Source organism: Crinia signifera, chromosome 3, assembly GCF_055691185.1.
Source record: "Crinia signifera chromosome 3, ASM5569118v1, whole genome shotgun sequence".
Classification (NCBI taxonomy): domain Eukaryota; kingdom Metazoa; phylum Chordata; class Amphibia; order Anura; family Myobatrachidae; genus Crinia; species Crinia signifera.
In genome coordinates, this window is record NC_139219.1 from 231,475,200 (window position 1) to 231,495,537 (window position 20,338).

General features: G+C 46.6%; 1 protein-coding gene across 1 annotated transcript in view; it reads left to right on the top strand.

The window, feature by feature from the left end:
* LOC146062977 (putative cation-transporting ATPase 13A4) overlaps positions 1–20,338 on the top strand; it is a 137,797-nt gene that overhangs the window by 60,902 nt on the left and 56,557 nt on the right. The window contains exons 9-13 of the mRNA XM_083174987.1: positions 4,700–4,831; positions 5,188–5,358; positions 12,360–12,517; positions 16,098–16,286; positions 17,544–17,605. Coding sequence (XP_083031113.1) covers positions 4,700–4,831; positions 5,188–5,358; positions 12,360–12,517; positions 16,098–16,286; positions 17,544–17,605 — 712 coding nt within the window. The remainder of the gene's footprint in view (positions 1–4,699; positions 4,832–5,187; positions 5,359–12,359; positions 12,518–16,097; positions 16,287–17,543; positions 17,606–20,338) is intronic.

Below are 20,338 nucleotides of genomic sequence, written 5' to 3' on the forward strand. Positions count from 1 at the left end.
GTCAGTATTAGGATCTTGTTGCGCCCGCCGCCGCTGAGTCCGGGGGGGGGAGGGGGTGATAAGGACCTCGGTTGGGGGGGGGGGTGTGGTTTGGCACCGGGCACCGCTTACCTGGCTCCAATCGAGAGGGAAGAGCTGCTTCCAAATGCCGTCCTCCAGTGGCCCTGCCTGGAATGCATACTGGGACTTGGAGAACCACAAGTCCCAGCATGCGGCCCATTAATGGGCTTGCTGGGACTCTTAGTTCCACAACAAAACCAATAGTTAAATAAAAGCACACTGACACATAATAAAGAAAAAACTTTAATACACACAGAGCGCATACATACTGATACTTACCTATCTTGAGCCCGGAGGTAGCCCTCGGTCCTTGTCCGGTGTTGGCATCCTGGTCCGGTGTCGGCGTTCTGGCCCGTGTCCGGTGTCCGAAGATATCCATAGGGGACCTATGGAAGCAAATTATACTTACAAGTCTCCTCCGGTGAAGATCACATCCTCTTCTCTCCATGTGGGAAATTTTCTAAGCTAAATATGCGGTAAAAATCCCGTTATCGGGTTTTTACCGCATTTTGGGATGCACTAAGCATCCCCTGCCAGGTTAACGCGGCGGGGGGCATCGCCAGAAAAATCTAATGATGCCCCATAGAAGCCTATGGGCTTCTAACGCAAACCCACCGCCGCCTCGCACGGACCCCCACCGCCCCCGCCGCATCGCCCCCTCACCTGTGTCCGGCCAGCACAGAGCTGTGCTGCCCGGACCTGGGACCTCCTCCCTGCACTGATCCTCTTCCGGGTGCAGGGAGGAGGAGAGCCCGGCGACTCTCACCACAAAGGACAGCTCTTAACGCAAGAGCTGTCCTTTGCTATAATTATCGCATATGTTAGAACATATGCGATAATTATAATTGCGATGGGCGGCGAAGGGGGGCGGAGCGTTTTAGAGAATCTCCCCCCATGTAGGCTCCAATCAGCTTGCTGCCTAGCGGCCAATCAGGAGCCGCTAGGCCGCAAGCTGGCCAGTAGTTCTATTTTGGGCTGGAGAAGCACAATGTAAACAAAGACATCGTGTGGCTCCTGCTCAGTCCGGCTTGGTTCGCACTCTTGGGTTGTTTTTTTGCCAAGTCCCCCTGGAGCCTACATGGAGAGAAGAGGACGTGATCTTCCCTGGAGGAGACTTGTAAGTATAATTTGCTTCCAAAGGTCCCCTATGGATTTCTTCGGACACCGGGATGCATGACCAGGACCGAGGGCTACCTACGGGCTCAAGATAGGTAAGTATCAGTATGTATGGGCTCTGTGTGTATTAAATTGCGGCGGGGGCGGTGGGGGTCCGTGCGAGGCGGCGGTGGGTTTGCGTTAGAAGCCCATAGGCTTCTATGGGGCATCATTAGATTTTTCTGGCGATGCCCCCCGCCGCGTTAACCTGGCAGGGGATGCTTAGTGCATCCCAAAATGCGGTAAAAACCCGATAACGGGATTTTTACCGCATTTTTAGCTTAGAGAATTTCCCACATGGAGAGAAGAGGATGTGATCTTCACCGGAGGAGACTTGTAAGTATAATTTGCTTCCATAGGTCCCCTATGGATATCTTCGGACACCGGACACGGGCCAGAACGCCGACACCGGACCAGGATGCCAACACCGGACAAGGACCGAGGGCTACCTCCGGGCTCAAGATAGGTAAGTATCAGTATGTATGCGCTCTGTGTGTATTAAAGTTTTTTCTTTATTATGTGTCAGTGTGCTTTTATTTAACTATTGGTTTTGTTGTGGAACTAAGAGTCCCAGCAAGCCCATTAATGGGCCGCATGCTGGGACTTGTGGTTCTCCAAGTCCCAGTATGCATTCCAGGCAGGGCCACTGGAGGACGGCATTTGGAAGCAGCTCTTCCCTCTCGATTGGAGCCAGGTAAGCGGTGCCCGGTGCCAAACCACACACCCCCCCCCCCTAACCGAGGTCCTTATCACCCCCTCCCCCCCCGGACTCAGCGGCGGCGGGCGCAACAAGATCCTAATACTGCCCCCACTCACTGACTCGGCGGCATCAAGCTCACATCACCACCCCCTCCCTGAACTCAGCGGCGGCGGCCGCATCAAGCTCAAGTGTGTGTGTGTGTGTGTGTACATGTGGTAGGGAATTTAGATTGTAAGCTCTACTGGGGCATGGACTGATGTGAATGTTAAAATATTCTCTGTACAGTGCTGCGGAATATGTGTGCGCTATATAAGACACTGTTAATAAATAATATCTAGAATAATGGAAAAGACGCTTGTAAATAGAACTAGTCATCACATTAAATCAGACAAATGTTAGTACATAATAATTGACCGCGCCTACACAAATATCTGAAAGTTAAATACACTTAAGTACAGTGTAAAGTGTATCTTAATATAAAAACAAAGAAAGGGAAAGAAAACTTGGCATCAGCAGCCTTTATAATGCTAAAGCTGCTCCTCACCTCTATGGGTAATTCAAGTGATTTGCATGCCAGCAGCCACTAGGTGGTGTCTGACAGAGGAATTCAGGTGCTGCTACTTTCATCGCTGATATTACTGTTATGTTGTTCTGTCATTGTGATGCGCTGGTAACTAGTTACTAAATATACAGTATATACAAACATGCATTATTACGTGCTTACCTCCTCCCACGGAACGTCAAGTGCACTCACACATTGTGAGTGTCGTTCCTGCACTGCAGGGAGAGTTGATTAGTCTCCCTTTTGTCACACACTTCCAATCACTTCATCTTGGCCTGATACCAGATTTAAAATGTTGCAAGTTCTATTTTTATATGGTGGGGAAAGCAGGGCCATATTAAGCGTTCAGGGGGCCCGGCTCACTTTAGACAAGGGGGCCCCCTCCCGCTTGTCATTATTGGCTGCAAACTGCACAGGAGAAAATTACTTTACTTTAAATTGTGTTGTCAAAACACAGAGTAAAGACAGTATAAACTTGGTCAATGGGTAACTGCAGGGGGAAACGCCTGTGTTTTTCCCTCTGTAACTTATTCTATAGGATACCTCACAGGCTCAGCACTGCCTCTGATTAAAAACCCTCCCATGATGAGGCTTCTGCTGAAGCCCTGGGGGAAAGGCCAAAATTATGCAATGTTGGTGCCCCCTTATCCAAGCCGACCCCCCCCCCCCCAACCTGGCTGTCTCATTCCCATATGGGATGCATTACTTGCAGACTTCCTAACAGCAAGGACACAGGGGGTGAAAGCCGGGGCCCACACATCCAGTGCGGGCACGATCAGGATGCGTCCTCTCCCCACTGCTCTTCTCCCTTTACACTAACGACTGCACCTCAGTGGCGAAATCAGTGAAAATCGTAAAATTTGCAGACTGTCATCAGCCTAATCTCAGAGGGCGACAAAACTGCATACAGACTAGGGGCCTTATTTTGGTTCACTCTTTCTGACAAAATACTTCTTAGATGGACAAAACCATATGCACTGCAGGGGGGCAGATGTAACATGTGCAGAGAGAATTAGATTTGGGTGAGTAATTTTGTTTCTGTGCAGGGAAAATACTGGCTGCTTTATTTTTACACTTCAATATAGATCTCACTTTGAAGTAAAACCCCACCCAAATCTAACTCTCTCTGCACATTTTGCATATGCTCCCCTGCAGTGCACATGGTTTTGTCCATCTAAGAAGGATTTTGTCAGAAAGAGTGAACCAAAATAAGGCCCTAGAAGTGGACAAACTGACACAGTGGTTCTGCGAAAACAACCTTGTCCTAAACCCTTCCAAAACAGTCGATATGATGATTGACTTCAGCAACAACCAAATCTCCTGGCCCCGCTAGAAATATCCAACGCAGAGGTGGCGAGGGTTGAATCCTTCAAATTCCTGGGGACAACCATTACCAGTGACTTGAAATGGGGACCAAATATAACCACTAATGTCACAAAAGCCCAACAGCGACTGTTCTTCCTGAGGCACCTCAAGAAATTCAACATTCCGCAGGATCTGCTGTGTGTTTTTTACACCGCAATTGTGGAGTCCGTCCTATGCTCCTTCATCACAATTTGGTATGGGAGTGCTAGCGAAAATGACAAACAAAAACTACAAAGGGTGGTGAGGACAACAGAGAAGATCATTGGAACTGGCCTCCCCCCTGTTACAGATATATACTCAGCCAGGGCTAGGAAGCGTGCCGGAAGGATTGCGACAGACAAGCTGCACCCTGGTTACAACCTGTTTGACATGCTACCATTGGGAACACGTTTCAGGTCCGTCCCTCTGAGGACTACCAGATCTGCAAGAAGCTCCTTCCCATTAGCCATCCACCAACTGATCAACTGCATCCAACCAAGCGAAATCTGAACTCTGTCCGTTAAATAAAATAAACTTTTAGCTACCTGTCCACTAAAAACGTATCTTAAGGATTGAAATGCTTATAATGTATGCAAACCCCCCCCCCCCCCCCTTCTTTTCGTTCTCATACTGGTGCTGCTGTGTTGTCCACAAAAAACTCCTAGTGTTCGCATGTATACATGGCCAATAAAGTTGATTCTGATTCTGATTATAGTGGGATAAACAAAAATGTCCAAAGAGTAGTTTTTAATACTTTGAGGTTGATCATAAGGATATAGGACATAAATGCTCAACTGTAATAAATGATGTCCCTAATATAAATCTTTCTGTGTTCCTCTTGATGCCACTTTGTCTCATTAAGATATATTTATTTTTAGATAACGATGACATGGAATCTAGGCACTTGGTTCCCGGCGATCTATTAGTTCTCACTGGGAAAAGGTTTTTCCTCCCCTGTGACTGTATCCTGCTAAGAGGCAACTGTATTGTGAATGAAGGCATGCTGACAGGTAACTATGCCTGGGCTTTATATAAGTGTTTACTGTCTTGTTCTGTTTACTAAGCCATTTATTTCCGGGAACTGTTAAACATTTCACCTTACGGGTAGGTGAATGGCTCAGGTGTACATGTGTGGAAATCATTTTAGGATTAAGATATCCAAGCAGGGTTGTACTTGAATATTTCAGTTAATTCCACTGGCATTTACACACCCAATAAACCAACCTAGGGTGTTTTGCATGCTTGTAAAATAGTCATATGTGAATTTGTTCTCTCTTAATAAAAAAAATATATATTTGAACAAATCATACAGGAAAACATTGTATTATCATTGCCTATGTAACATAGATTTATGGTCTTTCATTAGGAGAAAGCATCCCGGTCACAAAGACACCTCTTGATCATGTGACAGACTGCGTTCCATGGAAAGTACATAGCGGAGAAGATTACAAAAGACATGTGCTATTCTGTGGGACTGAAGTCATTCAGACAACACCGTCCGGCTCTGCTCCTGTAACAGCTCTTGTTATGCGCACTGGTTTGTGACCTATATCTGTAATATGTTCTGAGTGTTTGATTCTGTATACAGAACTATTTCCGACAGTGACATGCGTGGGTTTAGTGTCAGATGAGGCAGGTGACACAGAGAGAGTGACAGCGGGTGACCCAGGGACAGTGACAGCTAGCAACCCGGGACGAGTGACAGCGGGGGACGCAGGGACAGTGACAGCGGGGGACGCAGGGACAGTGACAGCGGGGGACGCAGGGACAGTGACAGCGGGGGACGCAGGGACAGTGACAGCGGGGGACGCAGGGACAGTGACAGCGGGGGACGCAGGGACAGTGACAGCGGGGGACGCAGGGACAGTGACAGTGGGGGACGCAGGGACAGTGACAGCGGGGGACGCAGGGACAGTGACAGCGGGGGACGCAGGGAAAGTGACAGCGGGGGACGCAGGGACAGTGACAGCGGGGGACGCAGGGAAAGGGACAGCTGGTGATGTGGTGACAGTGGGGACACAGGGCTGAAGCACTACTTACAATTGAAGCCTACCAGGGATATGGTTACGGGAAGAGGGAGGAAAATATATTACGGTGTGTGTGTGTGTGTGTGTGTGCATGTATATGTATATATATATATAATAGATCAAAAGGTATGGCACTCTCAGGCAAAAAGCAACTCGTACAGGCTGGTATGTAGCAATGTTTCAATGCTTTATTAGCATTAACTTCAGGCTCTAGTGCTTGCTCCAGTGCTTTCTGATATATATATATATATATATATATATATATATATATATCTTCTCAACAGACAATGCCCCAGAGGGCAATGCACCAGATGGCAGAGGGCTCACCTGGATATGGAACAGGAACAGCATGTACTTGCTGACTGGGGCTCACTACTTCTGAAAGACCCCTGCTTGAGGTGACAGACAGCTGAGGAGCCCCTGCAGGGCTTGGTGCCAGGCAGTGGGACCCTCTGATGCTGCCACTGCTGCCCATGCCTGGGCTGCAGGGGCAGGCAGGGCCGTCTTTTCGTATGGGCTTAATGGGCACTTGCCCAGGGGCCCCAGGTGTATAAGGGCCCTATACTGATAGCTGAGGATCCCCTTTTTCCAGGGATACCAGTATTTTTAAAATTGGCCCTGGGGAACTGAAGATATCCAACTTCAAAGCAGCAGTTCACATCCGACCTGTTAATTGCAATTCCCAGTCATATCAGGGCCGTAACTAGGGGGGGGCTGGGGGGTCACGCGCACCGGGCGCTGGAGGTGAGGGGCGCTGTGAGGTCCGGGAAGCCAGAGCTCCGGACCTCACAGTATTTGTGTAAATATGCCAGGGGAAGTGAGACATGACGTCTCCTTCCCCTGACGAGCGAGCGTCCTATCGCGGCGCCTCACGGGGCGGGGGCTGACGACGCGGCCAGCGTGATTATGTGGAGACGCATCGCGCGCCAAGCCCGTCCGCCCTCCCTCCCGCCCGCCGAGTGAAGGAGCTTCCCGGCCACCCTCCTGCCCACCGAGTGAAGGAGCTGCCCGCCCTGCCACCCGCTAAGTGAAGGAGCTGCCTGCCCTCCCACCCGCTAAGTGAAGCCCTGCCTGACGCCGCACCCCACACCTGAGCAGGGGCTGTCGAGCAAGGGCTGTCTCTGGAGAGAGTCCAGACTCCGGAAAGGGGTGCAGGCAGCGGAGTTGGCATTTTTAAAAAGGTGAGCAGAATGTGTCTTCATTGTCCCTGTATTGCCAGCATTGTCCCTGTATTCAATACAGGGACAATGCTGGCAATACAGGGACAATGCTGCCAATACAGGGACAATGCTGGCCTGTATTGGCAGCATTGTCCCTGTATTGGCAGCATTGTCCCTGTATTGGCAGCATTGTCCCTGTATTACCAGCATTGTCCCTGTATTGCCAGCATTGTCCCCGTATTGCCAGTATTGTCCCCGTATTGCCAGCATTGTGCCCGTATTGCCAGCATTGTGCCTGTATTGGCAGCATTGTGCCCGTATTGGCAGCATTGTCCCCGTATTGCCAGCATTGTGCCCGTATTGCCAGCATTGTGCCCGTATTGGCAGCATTGTCCCCGTATTGGCAGCATTGACCTTGTATTGGCAGCATTGTCCTTGTATTGGCAGCATTGTCCCTGTATTGGCAGCATTGTCCCTGTATTGCCAGCATTGTGCCCGTATTGCCAGCATTGTCATTGCATTGCCAGCATTGTGCCCGTATTGCCAGCATTGTGCCCGTATTGCCAGCATTGTCATTGTATTGCCAGCATTGTGCCAGTATTGTCATTGTATTGCCAGCATTGTGCCCGTATTGCCAGCATTATCATTGTATTGCCAGCATTGTGCCAGTATTGTCATTGTATTGCCAGCATTGTGCCCGTATTGCCAGCATTATCATTGTATTGCCAGCATTGTGCCAGTATTGTCATTGTATTGCCAGCATTTTGCCCGTATTGCCAGCATTGTGCATCTGATTGTGTGATTTTTTTGGACCTCGACCAAAATCATTTCAAACTTCCGGACTCCATCAAAAATTACTTGCCTACCCCTGCTGTAGCGGCATGTTACTTTGACTCCGTCCATCTCCTACTAGCGCGGCTGCAGGAAGCGCTGATGACTTCGAAAAGACTTGCCGGACGCTGATTGGCTGAATTCAGCCAATCAGCGTCCGGCAAGTCTTTTTGAAGTCATCAGCGCTTCCCGCCGCAGCGCTAGTAGGAGACGGACGAAGACAGTCAAAGTAAGATGCGGCTGCGGCTTCAAAGGTGAGAGGACTGTGCGGGGAGGGGGGGGGTCTCCGGCGCCAGGGACAAGGCGTCATTTGGTCGGTCCCCCCTGTCAGCTGCTAACTAAGCAGCGGGGAATAAACGCTGTGCGCATGCGCACAGCGTCTATTCCCGCAGCCAGGGGGCTGGGGGCATGGCTAGAGGCTCACAGAGCCTCTGGGTCATGCCCCCATAGCGGCAAAATGGGGGCGTGGCCTCGCGGGAGAGCAGTGATTATAGGCCACGCCCCCAAATTAGGCCACACCCCCGAAAATTTCGGCCCGCCTACGGCGCGCAGCAGCATCACTAGGGGGGGGGGCACCAAAAGACTGCCTTGCCCCGGGCGCCGGAAACCCTAGTTTCGGCCCTGGTCATATTTCTCAGGTTCTCTCTGACTGAGGGTTTTTCTGATAGTATATTCCAAAAGCTGGGACTTTCCTTTATGACGACACTAGCAGCTTGTCTCTATCATGCCCAGAACCAGAGATATCAGCCTTCCAGCAGCCGGTCCCTGCTCCAACTCCAAACATCTGGTGTACAGTTTTATATTTTTGTCAATGGATTGCTCTGGCTCAGTCCTGATCTCTGATCCCCAAGTCCCCAGCACCTCCTGAAAGTTGGGACTCTAGGTTTTTATACTATTGAAGGCTAAGAAATCTATTTCCAGATAATGGTGATATCTGCAGTCAAACAAGCTGCCCTTCCACCGGAAAATGACGAATATTAAGCCCACTCCATTATCCAACCCTCCCCTGCGTATAAAACACCCCCTACCTCCCTGGAAGTCATTTACAAGGGACCCTTCATTCAGCTCAGTGCCTCCTGCCACACGTTAGTGTTCTCCCTCCCACCACCTGTGCAGTAAAGGAGTAATTAGCAGAAGTTACTGCTCCAGGTCCTACATGTTGAGTGGAAGATACAGCACCCCCTGCCACCCGTGGGACAGCAAAGCTGCTGCTGATAGCGCCCCCCACCCCTAGGAGGGGAGAATGGGTAAGGGCCCCAGTGCATTGCTTTGCCCAGGGGCCCACACTGCTGTTAAGATGGCCCTGGGGGCAGGGGCAGGAGAGATGGGTCACCCGGCAGTGGGGGTGGGAGGCACGGCGGCGGGAAGAGCAGGGAAATTAACTGGCCGGGCCACCCTTACATTCCCATGCCCAGGCTCCAGCCCAGCGGCAGCAGGAGGAGAACCGGACCTCCCTGTGAGTTGGCCAGGCTCCAGCAGTGGTGGGAGGAAGGAGGGGAGCTGGGTCTCCTGGCAGTGGGGGACCATGGTGGCGGGAGGAGCAGGGAGGTGAGTAAGCCGGGCCACCCTGACATGCCCATGCCCAGGCTCCAGCAGCGGCAGGAGGAGAACCGGACCTCCAGCAGTGGTGGGAGGAGGGAGGGGAGTCGGGCCTCCCAGCGCCGGGGTCTGGGGGGAAATAGCCGCTGCAATATAGCACGACAGCGGATCAGGCTGTAAGTGTGTGACAGCCTGATCCACTGTCCTATCATATCTTTCTCTGTGACAGGGGCGTGCTATGATGTGGGCTGAAGGGACTTCCCTTTCACCGAGGCAGATGTGTAGGTGCCGCTTCCCCAATGCTGTTTAATGGGCTTTTTCAGCCTCTTTTTTGTGCTCCCGATCAGCCCCGCCCCCCGATGGTGACAGTTTTCAATTATCAACTGGAGGCACTGCCACTTCCTGCCAAAAGCTCACAGATATACATTTCTTTTTTTATTTATTTATTTATGACAGGTGAGGCACTGCCTCCCCTGAAAGCGCGTCCCTGATTTCTGAACTATTTACTGTACTAGGAAGAGAATAAATACTCTAGGCAGTGGTTCCCAAACTTTTTTGAATCATGGCGTCCTTGAGCATCAAAACAATTTCACGGCACCCCTAGGCCATGTTAATTATTGATGAAATCAGAAAATAATTATTAAATTAAGTAAATTGTGTTTATATGTCATCCTTAGAGTCAGTTAAATGGTTAGAGACAGTATTTGCTACTGTTTGTCCATGACATTGACAGCACTGCTTTTGCCTGTGATATTGATCATAAATAATTTTGGTCCTGGGCCACCAACTCAGGGCACCCCGGCAAGTGTCCAGAGGCACCCCAGGGTGCCACGGCACACAGTTTGGGAACCACTGCTCTAGGGGCATTTCCTTTCTTTGTCTAAACTAGATCCTTTTGCATTCCAAATAATTAATACTTATTTATTACCAGTTACTTATATAGCGCACACATATTCCCCAGTTCTTTACAAAAAAAAAAAAAAGCCATTCACCTCATTCCCTGCCCCAGTGAAGCTAAAAATATTCCCTACCCCTACCACATGTACATGCACACACATTCATGCTAGGCTAATTTTGTTGGGAACTATTTAACACACCAGGATATTTTTGGTTATCCATAAAAGCACAGGGAACATTTAGAAATGTCACACATTAGTATCCTGGTGGGGATTGAACCCATGACCCTAGTGCTGTGAGGCAGTAACACTAAACATTACACAGTCCATGCTGATGCTGCCTCCACAAATAATTGTCCGCTGTCAAATATACTGTAGCAAAAGGGACACAAAGACCATTACTAAAGTGTACTCAGCTGTCATTCTCTCAAATATACTGTAGTTGAGCTGCATATTTGTTTTTAAATGAACTAAAAGGATTAAATCAAAGAATATTAAAGTGGGTGCGCTTACACAGTGTAAAGCATTCATTAAATTCCCTAACTTCATTGAGTTGTTTGTTGTAGATGTTAGGGTGAGTTTAATCTTCATATAATGCTGATGTTCAGTTATGTGTGGGTAAATATAATGTTAGGAGGAGTAGCGCTGCGTCATTATACCATGTACATAAGTGCAGACAAGTAGTATAAACCTTGCAAAAGGCAAACATGTTACTTGACTTTCTGACCATTTGTGGATTTCCCCAAAACAGTGGTGAATTTCTCCCTTTAGGAAAGTGAGGCACATGTCTGGTGGTACCACTTGCGGGGGGCAAGCATATAGCGATGTGTTGGGGACGAAACGAGAGGCCGCTCTGTTGACACACGTGTGTGGAAGGGGGGCAAACCCAGACATGCCTAAGCCCCTCTCAGCTCCCTTTCATACCACATCTTGAACAGAATGTGGATATGTACAACATGCTCAGACTGTCCCCGAAAGCTGTCCTCTCTAGTAAATATATATAAATATATAAAAATAAATGAAATATCGCATGGCTTGGTTTATGATGACGATGATTGATATTTTCATATTAACCTTCAAAACATCAAACGAGGGCTATACTGGGATGTAGTTGGCATCGCAATGGTAAATATGCTGGCAGTCAGAAGACCAGTGTCAGAATCCCAACTTTGCTCAGAATTTCCATGCCAGAATCCTGATAGTCACCTTTCTGAACAAAAGTTTGCCAGGAAGGAGGTTAGGGCTAGGCACTAGGAGGAGGAGGTTATGGTTAGACTGCAGTATGGAAGTGTTAAGGTTAGGCTGTAGTAGATGAGGCATACAGGTCTAGGCTGTGAGTAAGGAGAGTTAGGGTTTAGGGGGTTAGGGGGGGGGGGTAAGAGTAGGAGGGTTAGCATCAATGGTGGCTCCATGGGGGGGGGGGAGCTGCAGCACAGTTCAAAATTCAAATAGGGGAGCCACACCGACTGCCACCAACTGTCATTTCAAACTTTCTCACTCGCAGTTGGTATTACTTCCCTATTTGAATTTTGAACTGTGCTGCAGCACCACCTCAGGAACTGCCACTGATTAGCATATGTGTTAGGATTCAGAGGATTGGAATGCCACTATCGGTATGATGACCACCACCATTCTGACTATCAGGATCTCATACACAACCCCTTATACCTAAACAATGAAAATAATAAAAATGGGCTAGATTGCCATGATAATTTGACTTGAGTTTGACATTTGTTGGTTACATAAAAAGTGTTACAAGTATCTATTAAGCTTAAACATGTGTTCAACCTGCTTAAAATATTTTATTCAGTTTGAGAATTTTAGATTCAATTTGAAGTTAAAAAAAATTCAAGAATCTCTCATAAAGATTTCCTTACATCCATTTGTAAATGAATGTACCCTGCTATTATCTATCAAAGTTATGATGGTTTATGGTTTATGCCTTAAAGCTCTTACCCAAAGCTTTAAATCATTATAGAAATGCTAAAATCAGCATATAACTTTCCACCATGTCAACTCTTATTTTCAGATGTATTGCATCCTCCCAGTAGGGAATTTTTGACTGATCTTGGTGTTTCCATTTAGGTTTCAACACAGCCAAAGGAGATATGGTGCGATCAATTCTGTATCCCAAACCTATGAATTTCAAGCTGTACCGAGATGCTACTAGATTTCTGATGTGCCTAATTGTGATAGCCCTAATTGGCTTTATATATTCTGTGGTCGTACTTGCCGTTAAAGGGGTAATTTAACAAATGTGCAAATAAGATATTTTAGTATTTTAATTTAAAGTGTCTTAATACATGACTGTATGGTCTATCTTTCTAATCTTCCTTGAGTTGTCTAACATTTCAGTGGTCACTTCAGTAATAGGCGTCGCGGGTGGCACTCCAGGAGAAATAAATTCAGCAGACAAGCAGCATAAACCAACGTTTCAAATGTATTGTGACATTTTTCATCAGGGTACAATACATTTTAAACCTTGGTTTATGCTGCTTGTCTGCTGAATTAATATCTCCTGGAGTGCCACCCGCGACGCCTATTACTATATTGGAGTGAGGTTCTCATCTCCTGGGAGGGCACCCAGGCCTGTTTACATCATTAGTGGAGTGTCGGCCAATCCCCACAACCATTTTATATATTTATGGAGGAGTGCTGGGCTGCTGACCCCATATATATATATATATATATATATATATATATATATATATATATATGGGGTTAGCAGCCCGGCACTCCTCCAATCGGTCAGCTGCCCCGGTGCCCCTCCACAGTATGTAATGGATGCGAAGTGCAGAAAGGATGGCACTTAGAGGTCGGTAAAATCCGTGCTGTATTTTGTCCAACAGAAAACACTTTTCTGTTGGACACAATACAGCACGTTTTTTACCGACCTCTGAGTGCCATCCTTTCTTCACTTTGCATCCTATAAAGTATATATATAAATATATATAGACCACGTGTACTGCAGTCAAGCGGCACTCGGAGACTTGATCAGTGAAAAAAAATGTGCTTTAATGGCGACGTCTATGTTTCGGGGCTCTTGTCCCCTTCGTCAGGATCCTTGTCCCCTTCGTCAGGACAAGAGCCCCGAAACGTAGAAGCAGATGGCACTCATAAGATTTTTTACTGCACAGCGGCAGATCATAAAAAATTGAAACGGACACAAGAGCTGTGAGTCAACATTCAATTGGGTCCAGGAATCCTGGACCCAATTGGTTTAAAGACTTCATCTCTACACCAAAGGACCTTTCCCCACCTGCTCATAAATCTGATCGGACACTGTTTTCATCCGGAAGTCCCTTGCCCGAATTGTTATGGACACCTGACCACTCGCAGTAGTGTGGACTCCCAAGTTAGCTAATTACACATGTGCCATTGGTTGAGACCGTTCCAACTTCATCAGGATACCATAAACTGACTAATAAGGACTCTACTCCATTTTCCAACTTGGATCAGTGCAGGTCAAAACTTTCGTCATTGGTGATTATAACCTTGGGTCCAGTACTACATTTTGCATCTTAGGTATAGTCAGGGCTATTTTTCTGCAGGCTCCAGCAGGAACTGTGGCCCTTATTCTAGTTCACTCTTTCTGACAAAATATTTCTTAGATGGACAAAACCATGTGCACTGCAGGTGAGGCAAGTGTAAAACCCCACCCAAATCTAATTATCTCTGCACAAGTAACACCTGCCTCACCTGCAGTGCACATAGTTTTGTCCATCTAAGAAATATTTTGTCAGAAAGAGTGAACTAGAATAAGGGCCACAGTTCCTGCTGGAGCCTGCAGAAAAATAGCCCTGGGTATAGTATAGCCTCATGCAAAACAGCCCACAGTGCAGCAGAGTTATATTATAGCCTCATGCAAAACAGCCCACAGTGCAGCAGAGGTAAATATTACAGCTTCATGCATAGCAGCCCACAGTGCAGCAGAGGTATATTATAGCCTCATGCAAAGCAGCCCACAGTGCAGCAGAGATATATATTACAGCCTCATGAAAAGCAGCCCACAGTGCAGCAGAGGTATATATTATAGTCTCATGCATAGCAGCCCACAGTGCAGCAGAGGTATATATTATAGCCTCATGCATAGCAGCCCACAGTGCAGCAGAGGTATATATTATAGCCTCATGCATAGCAGCCCACAGTGCAGCAGAGGTATATATTATAGCCTCATGCATAGCAGCCCACAGTGCAGCAGAGTTATATATTATAGCCTCATGCATAGCAGCCCACAGTGCAGCAGAGGTATATATTATAGCCTCATGCATAGCAGCCCACAGTGCAGCAGAGGTATATTATAGCCTCATGCATAGCAGCCCACAGTGCAGCAGAGGTATATTATAGCCTCATGCATAGCAGCCCACAGTGCAGCAGAGGTATATATTATAGCCTCATGCATAGCAGCCCACAGTGCAGCAGAGGTATATATTATTGCCTCACGCATAGCAGCTCACAGTGCAGCAGAGGTATATTATAGCCTCATGCATAGCAGCCCACAGTGCAGCAGAGGTTTATATTATAGCCTCATGCATAGCAGCCCACAGTGCAGCAGAGGTATATATTACAGCCTCATGCATAGCAGCCCACAGTGCAGCAGAGGTATATTACAGCCTCATGCATAGCAGCCCACAGTGCAGCAGAGGTATATATTATAGCCTCATGCATAGCAGCCCACAGTGCAGCAGAGGTATATATTATAGCCTCATGCTTAGTAGCCCACAGTGCAGCAGAGGTATATTACAGCCTCATGCATAGCAGCCCACAGTGCAGCAGAGGTATATATTATAGCCTCATGCATAGCAGCCCACAGTGCAGCAGAGGTATATATTATAGCCTCATGCATAGCAGCCCACAGTGCAGCAGAAGTATATATTATAGCCTCATGCTTAGCAGCCCACAGTGCAGCAGAGGTATATTACAGCCTCATGCATAGCAGCCCACAGTGCAGCAGAGGTATATATTATAGCCTCATGCATAGCAGCCCACAGTGAAGCAGGGATGATAGATTAATCCTTTTTTTGTACAGGATTACGGATAACGATATTGTGGTTGGAGGAATGGACAATGCTACTCATATAAGAATCTTTTTACACAGATTTGAGACTTAGGGCTTGGGGTTTTTTAGAGTTACGTGCAATGCTGGTGTTCAAATGCACAATGTCTAAAAATGTCTACAAACTCACACTGTGCGTGCTGTACATCCTGATGTGTATTTGAAGCCTCAATGGCAATTCAGCCTCATGCAGGCAAAACAATATACTTTATAGATAATGAACTGCAATTACTGAGGGGGGGGGGGGTTAACTGGGAGACAAAAGGGGGTAGAAAAATAGTTAGCATCGAACTCCTTACACATTCTTACACATGGATGTACCCCAGAGTGGGCACTTAATACAGGCAGAGCTGGGATGCGACCCAGAATCAGACACTTCTTGGTAAGTTGACTAAAGCGTGAGTGAGAGATGTTGCCCATAGCAACCAATCAAATTCTAGCTATTTTCCTCTAAAGACGGTGCTAGGTAAATGATAAACAGAATCTCATTGATTGCTGTGGGCAACATCTCTCACTTCTAAAAACTCACACTTTTGTGAATTTACCCCCAGACACTTTTGCAGAAGTGCAGTACAAGTGCCGCTAGCCCCAGTGGCCTGTGTGTGCCTGCAATGTGGTTTTGCTGCTTATTAATAAAATACTCAGGAAAAGTATTCTCCCAAACTTCCCGCTGCGGCAAACAGGGCTATTTACACAAAGGTGTATCTGTATATGCCAATACAATTTCATTGTGTTCTTTCCTCGTTTTAAAACGGTTTGTGTTTCAGGATACTGTAGGTGGTGTTATACTGAAGTCAGTGATTGCAGTCACATGTGCAATACCACCGGTACTTCCCGCTGCTGTGGCAATAGCCATCATGTACGCTCAGAAACGGCTCAAGAGAAAGAAAATATTTTGCATTAGTCCACAAAGAATCAATGTGTGCGGGAGAATAAATCTGGTTTGCTTTGATAAGGTAAGAAACCTGCTAACCCCATGTGCTGGATATGTCCTGTCAGGGAACACCTTCAGAGATGGAGCCCAGGCAATGTGTTCAGTCATGGTGCCAGCTGAACCAGTGTCTGTCTTCTCAACTGTGAACTATTAGACATCTGTAATGTCTTCAGGACTTTAGGGCCAATTCAAACCTGTTCAGACAGGGGAATTCAGCCCCTATCCCGCTGGTTGAGGTTTGCTCATGTGCATAGGTGTTTATGCGAACGTCGAGTCGATGCTTGCTTGGGACAGGCGGCTGACGTCATGTGACGTCAGGGTCCTCCCCCTTCCCCGACCATAATAAATGTCAGTTCAGACTGAATTTTTTTACTAAAAGGGAGAGACATCATTCATTGGTCAGCAACCATCGAATGATTTCTCTCACCTTCAGCCCCATGCAGGGGGATGTGTTCGCATACACATCCCCTCGCATGTTAAAGAGGGCATTTGACAGCGGGGGGCAGGTGTTTGGTGGGTGGTGCTTCCCTCTTCGCTAGGATGCGAGTACATTACAAATATTTCTGCGCACCAAGATAAACATGGACCAAGTGGTGTCACCACCGCACAAAACTGTATAAAGAAAAGTTTCATAAAATATAAAAAACTGAAAAACTCCTCTCAACCTTTTTATGTGTCAACCCTTTCCACACAGACCTTTTGCTTGCGTCAATTTGTTTCACTGTCATCCTACTGAATGTCGACTTTTTTCAATGTCGACCTAGTGCATGTCAATCCTTTGTCAATGTCGACATTTCGGTGTCAACTTATTGACTGTCTACCTTGACATCGTATGTGAGCTGATCCACACCCGTCCAACTTTGTAGTATTTATTTTAACTTAAAATAGCCAAAAAGACTAAACGTGACCTTTAAAAGCGATAAACTGGAGATTAAGTGAAAGGAGATAAAGCACCAGCCAATGAACTGTGTTTGAAAATGACAGTTGGGAGGTGATTGGCTGGTGTTTTATCTCCTTTCACTTTCTTCTCCATCTGCCCCAATGTTTCTAGCAGTGTGCCTGGCATTACCTGGTTCTGAATGCTTTTCTCACTAGTAAAGGGAATCAGCTGATGCCAGGTAGAGGATAGCTTGCTGAAACTACCACTAATTTAGACATTTATAAAACTTTGCTATATACAAAGAAGTAGATAAATTATTCTTTGATATAATAAAGTAAATAAGCAATACTAGTGAGCCCTGACATTCTACTATTTACTATGTGCATTACTTTTTCTTAGACTGGTACATTAACGGAAGATGGTCTTGATTTATGGGGGGTTGTTCCATCCAGTGAAAGCAGGTAATTATGTTTTAACTGTTAAAAATAAAAATGTTCAATATAGTGTTTTAACTGGATCTGTTGCAAGTAAACTGAAGCTGCAGTCTATTAAACTGCTGTGACATCACTGGTCTGCTCCAGTCTGAAACCCCCCTACACTCCTGTCCTGATTATGGACTCAGCTGTGCCAATAGCAAATTAGGAATATGAAAGGCGACAATATTAACCCCTTCCCGACATTTGACGTACATTTACGTCATGGTCGGGATGTACTTCCCGACACATGACGTAAATGTACGTCATGACTTTAAACTGTCACCGCATCTATAGACGCGGTGACAGAGGGACGATGTCTGCTGTCACTGACAGCAGACATCTTCCCTCATTGCCCAGGGGGGGCACCGATGCCCCCCCCGCCCTCAGCGATCGCTGCGATTGGCTGTTCAAAAGTGAACAGCCAAAAGCAGCGTTTACTGTGTTAGGTGTATAATTTTGACTCTGCTGCCCCCTAGTGTCCAAAAAAAATAAAAGGAGTTAGAAATAATGATTAAAACATAAAGTAGACATATGATCTTTGTTAGTTATGAACTATTTTGAGTGGTATGATTATTTGTCTCACAAGCAGAAAATTTAACATTTTGCAAATTGCAAAATGTTCAATTTTTTTACGACATTTTGGTATTTTTCACAAAAAAACACAGACTGTATCGCCAAAATTTACCACTAACTTAAAGTACAATGTGTCACGAGAAAACAATCTCAAAATCACTGGGATAAGTAAAAGCAAAAAAAAGTTATCCCCACTTAAGTGATACATGTCAGATATGAAAAAAAGGCCTCTGTCAGGAAGGCAAAAACAGGCTGCGTCGGTAAGGGGTTAAGAACAGGGAACATGCAAGCATACCAGATCGCAGTCCATCAGTATCACCTGCTATACATATATATAGACTCTGGTCCATCGAAACTCAACTCCGGCCACCAGACAGACTTTATTTGGAGTTTACTCAAACAAAATAAAAAAATCTAATGGAGGACATTATTAGCAATGTTAGTTATGTTATACCTGAAGCATATATAAAAAAGAGAGATGTTTGTGTGATGATAATCTTATGTAATTGGCCCCACCCAGTGGAGCCATGTGAGTTGGGGGAGGGTGGTTTCCTGGTAACAGTTCTTGTACAGCATGGCTACTTGGAACTAGCATGCCATGTCTGACTTCATTTAATGCTGTACATCTGAAACATGAACAGCCAATCCTGGTAGCAGTGGGTGCAAAGATAATGCTTAATAATGTTGCTTGTTGCAGGTAGACCTGAACTGGCCCACAGGGGCACATGGGAAACAATATATTTTTATCAAGGGTCCCAGAGCATGCACATTCTAATGGTTAGGTAATCCAATGTGGAGACTGGCCACACCCCTGAACATGACTCAATACCACTACATTCCCCCTGTGGGCCCTTCATGCCCCCTACATCGGTTACTGGTGGCCTACAGTGGTGCCAGTGTGAATGTTCATAGAGCGGAGAGAGATAGGAATAGAGCAGAGAAAGGGTGGGAATTGGATTATAAATAGGCCCTGGCATTTAAAGTTGACAGGCACACCTTGGCGTCAAAAGTGAAGGATGTAGTCATGCGTGCACTGAAGGCAACAAAATAGTAGACCCTATTATACTTGCCCCTTACACATGATTCCAAATGGAATGAGCCAAAATTCACATAATGCCACACGGATTGAGCCAAAATTCACATAATGCTACACGGATTGAGCCAAAATTCACATAATGCCACACGGATTAAGCCAAAATTCACATAATGCTACACGGATGGAGCCAAAATTCAAATAATGTCACACGGATTAAGCTAAAATTCACATAATGCTACACGGATTGAGCCAACATTCACATAATGCCACATGGATTGAGCCAAAATTCACATAATACTACACAGACACATAATACTACACAGACAAAATTCACAATAAATTCCATAAACAGTGACATTTGGCATGTGTCAAAAATTTACACCATAATGCCCATTACACTTTAAGCCACACACCATAATGTCCATTACGTATTATGCCAAACACTGTAACGCCTATTACACATTATTCTACATAAGTGCTGCTTACCTACATGCTCGTTGCCAGAGATTCGTGCTCATTGCCATGTGGAATTACATGCTAGTTGCCAGGGGTTCTATGCTCGCTGCCATGTGGGATTACATGCTTTTGCCATGTGGGATTACATGCTCATTGCCACATGGAATTAGATGCTTGTTGCCATGGGGGTTACATGGTCATTGTCATGTGGGAATACATGCTCATTGCCAAGGGGGAATACATGCTCATTGCCAAGGGAGAATATATTGTATGATCGTTGCCATGTGGAATTGCATGGTCCTTTCCATGAGGGTTACATGATCATAGCCATGGGGATTACATGGTCGTTGCTATGGGGGTTACATGGTCTTTGCCATGTGGGAATACATGCTCATTGCCAGGGGGGAATATATGCTCCCAGTAACAGGCGGACAGCCGCAGCCGGGCAGAAGTGACAGCCATTGACAGCCAGTCAGAGAGACGGGGGCTGCCTGCCTGTATTCAGAGCATAGCACATCCCGGCTATTTGAAATCTTGCGCTGCCGACAGCAGCGTGAGATTTCTAATAGCCGGGATGTGCAGTGCTCTGAATACAGCCGGGCAGCCCTCTGCTCTCTGCCTGGCTGTCAATGCTTTCAGTTCTTCCCGGCGGC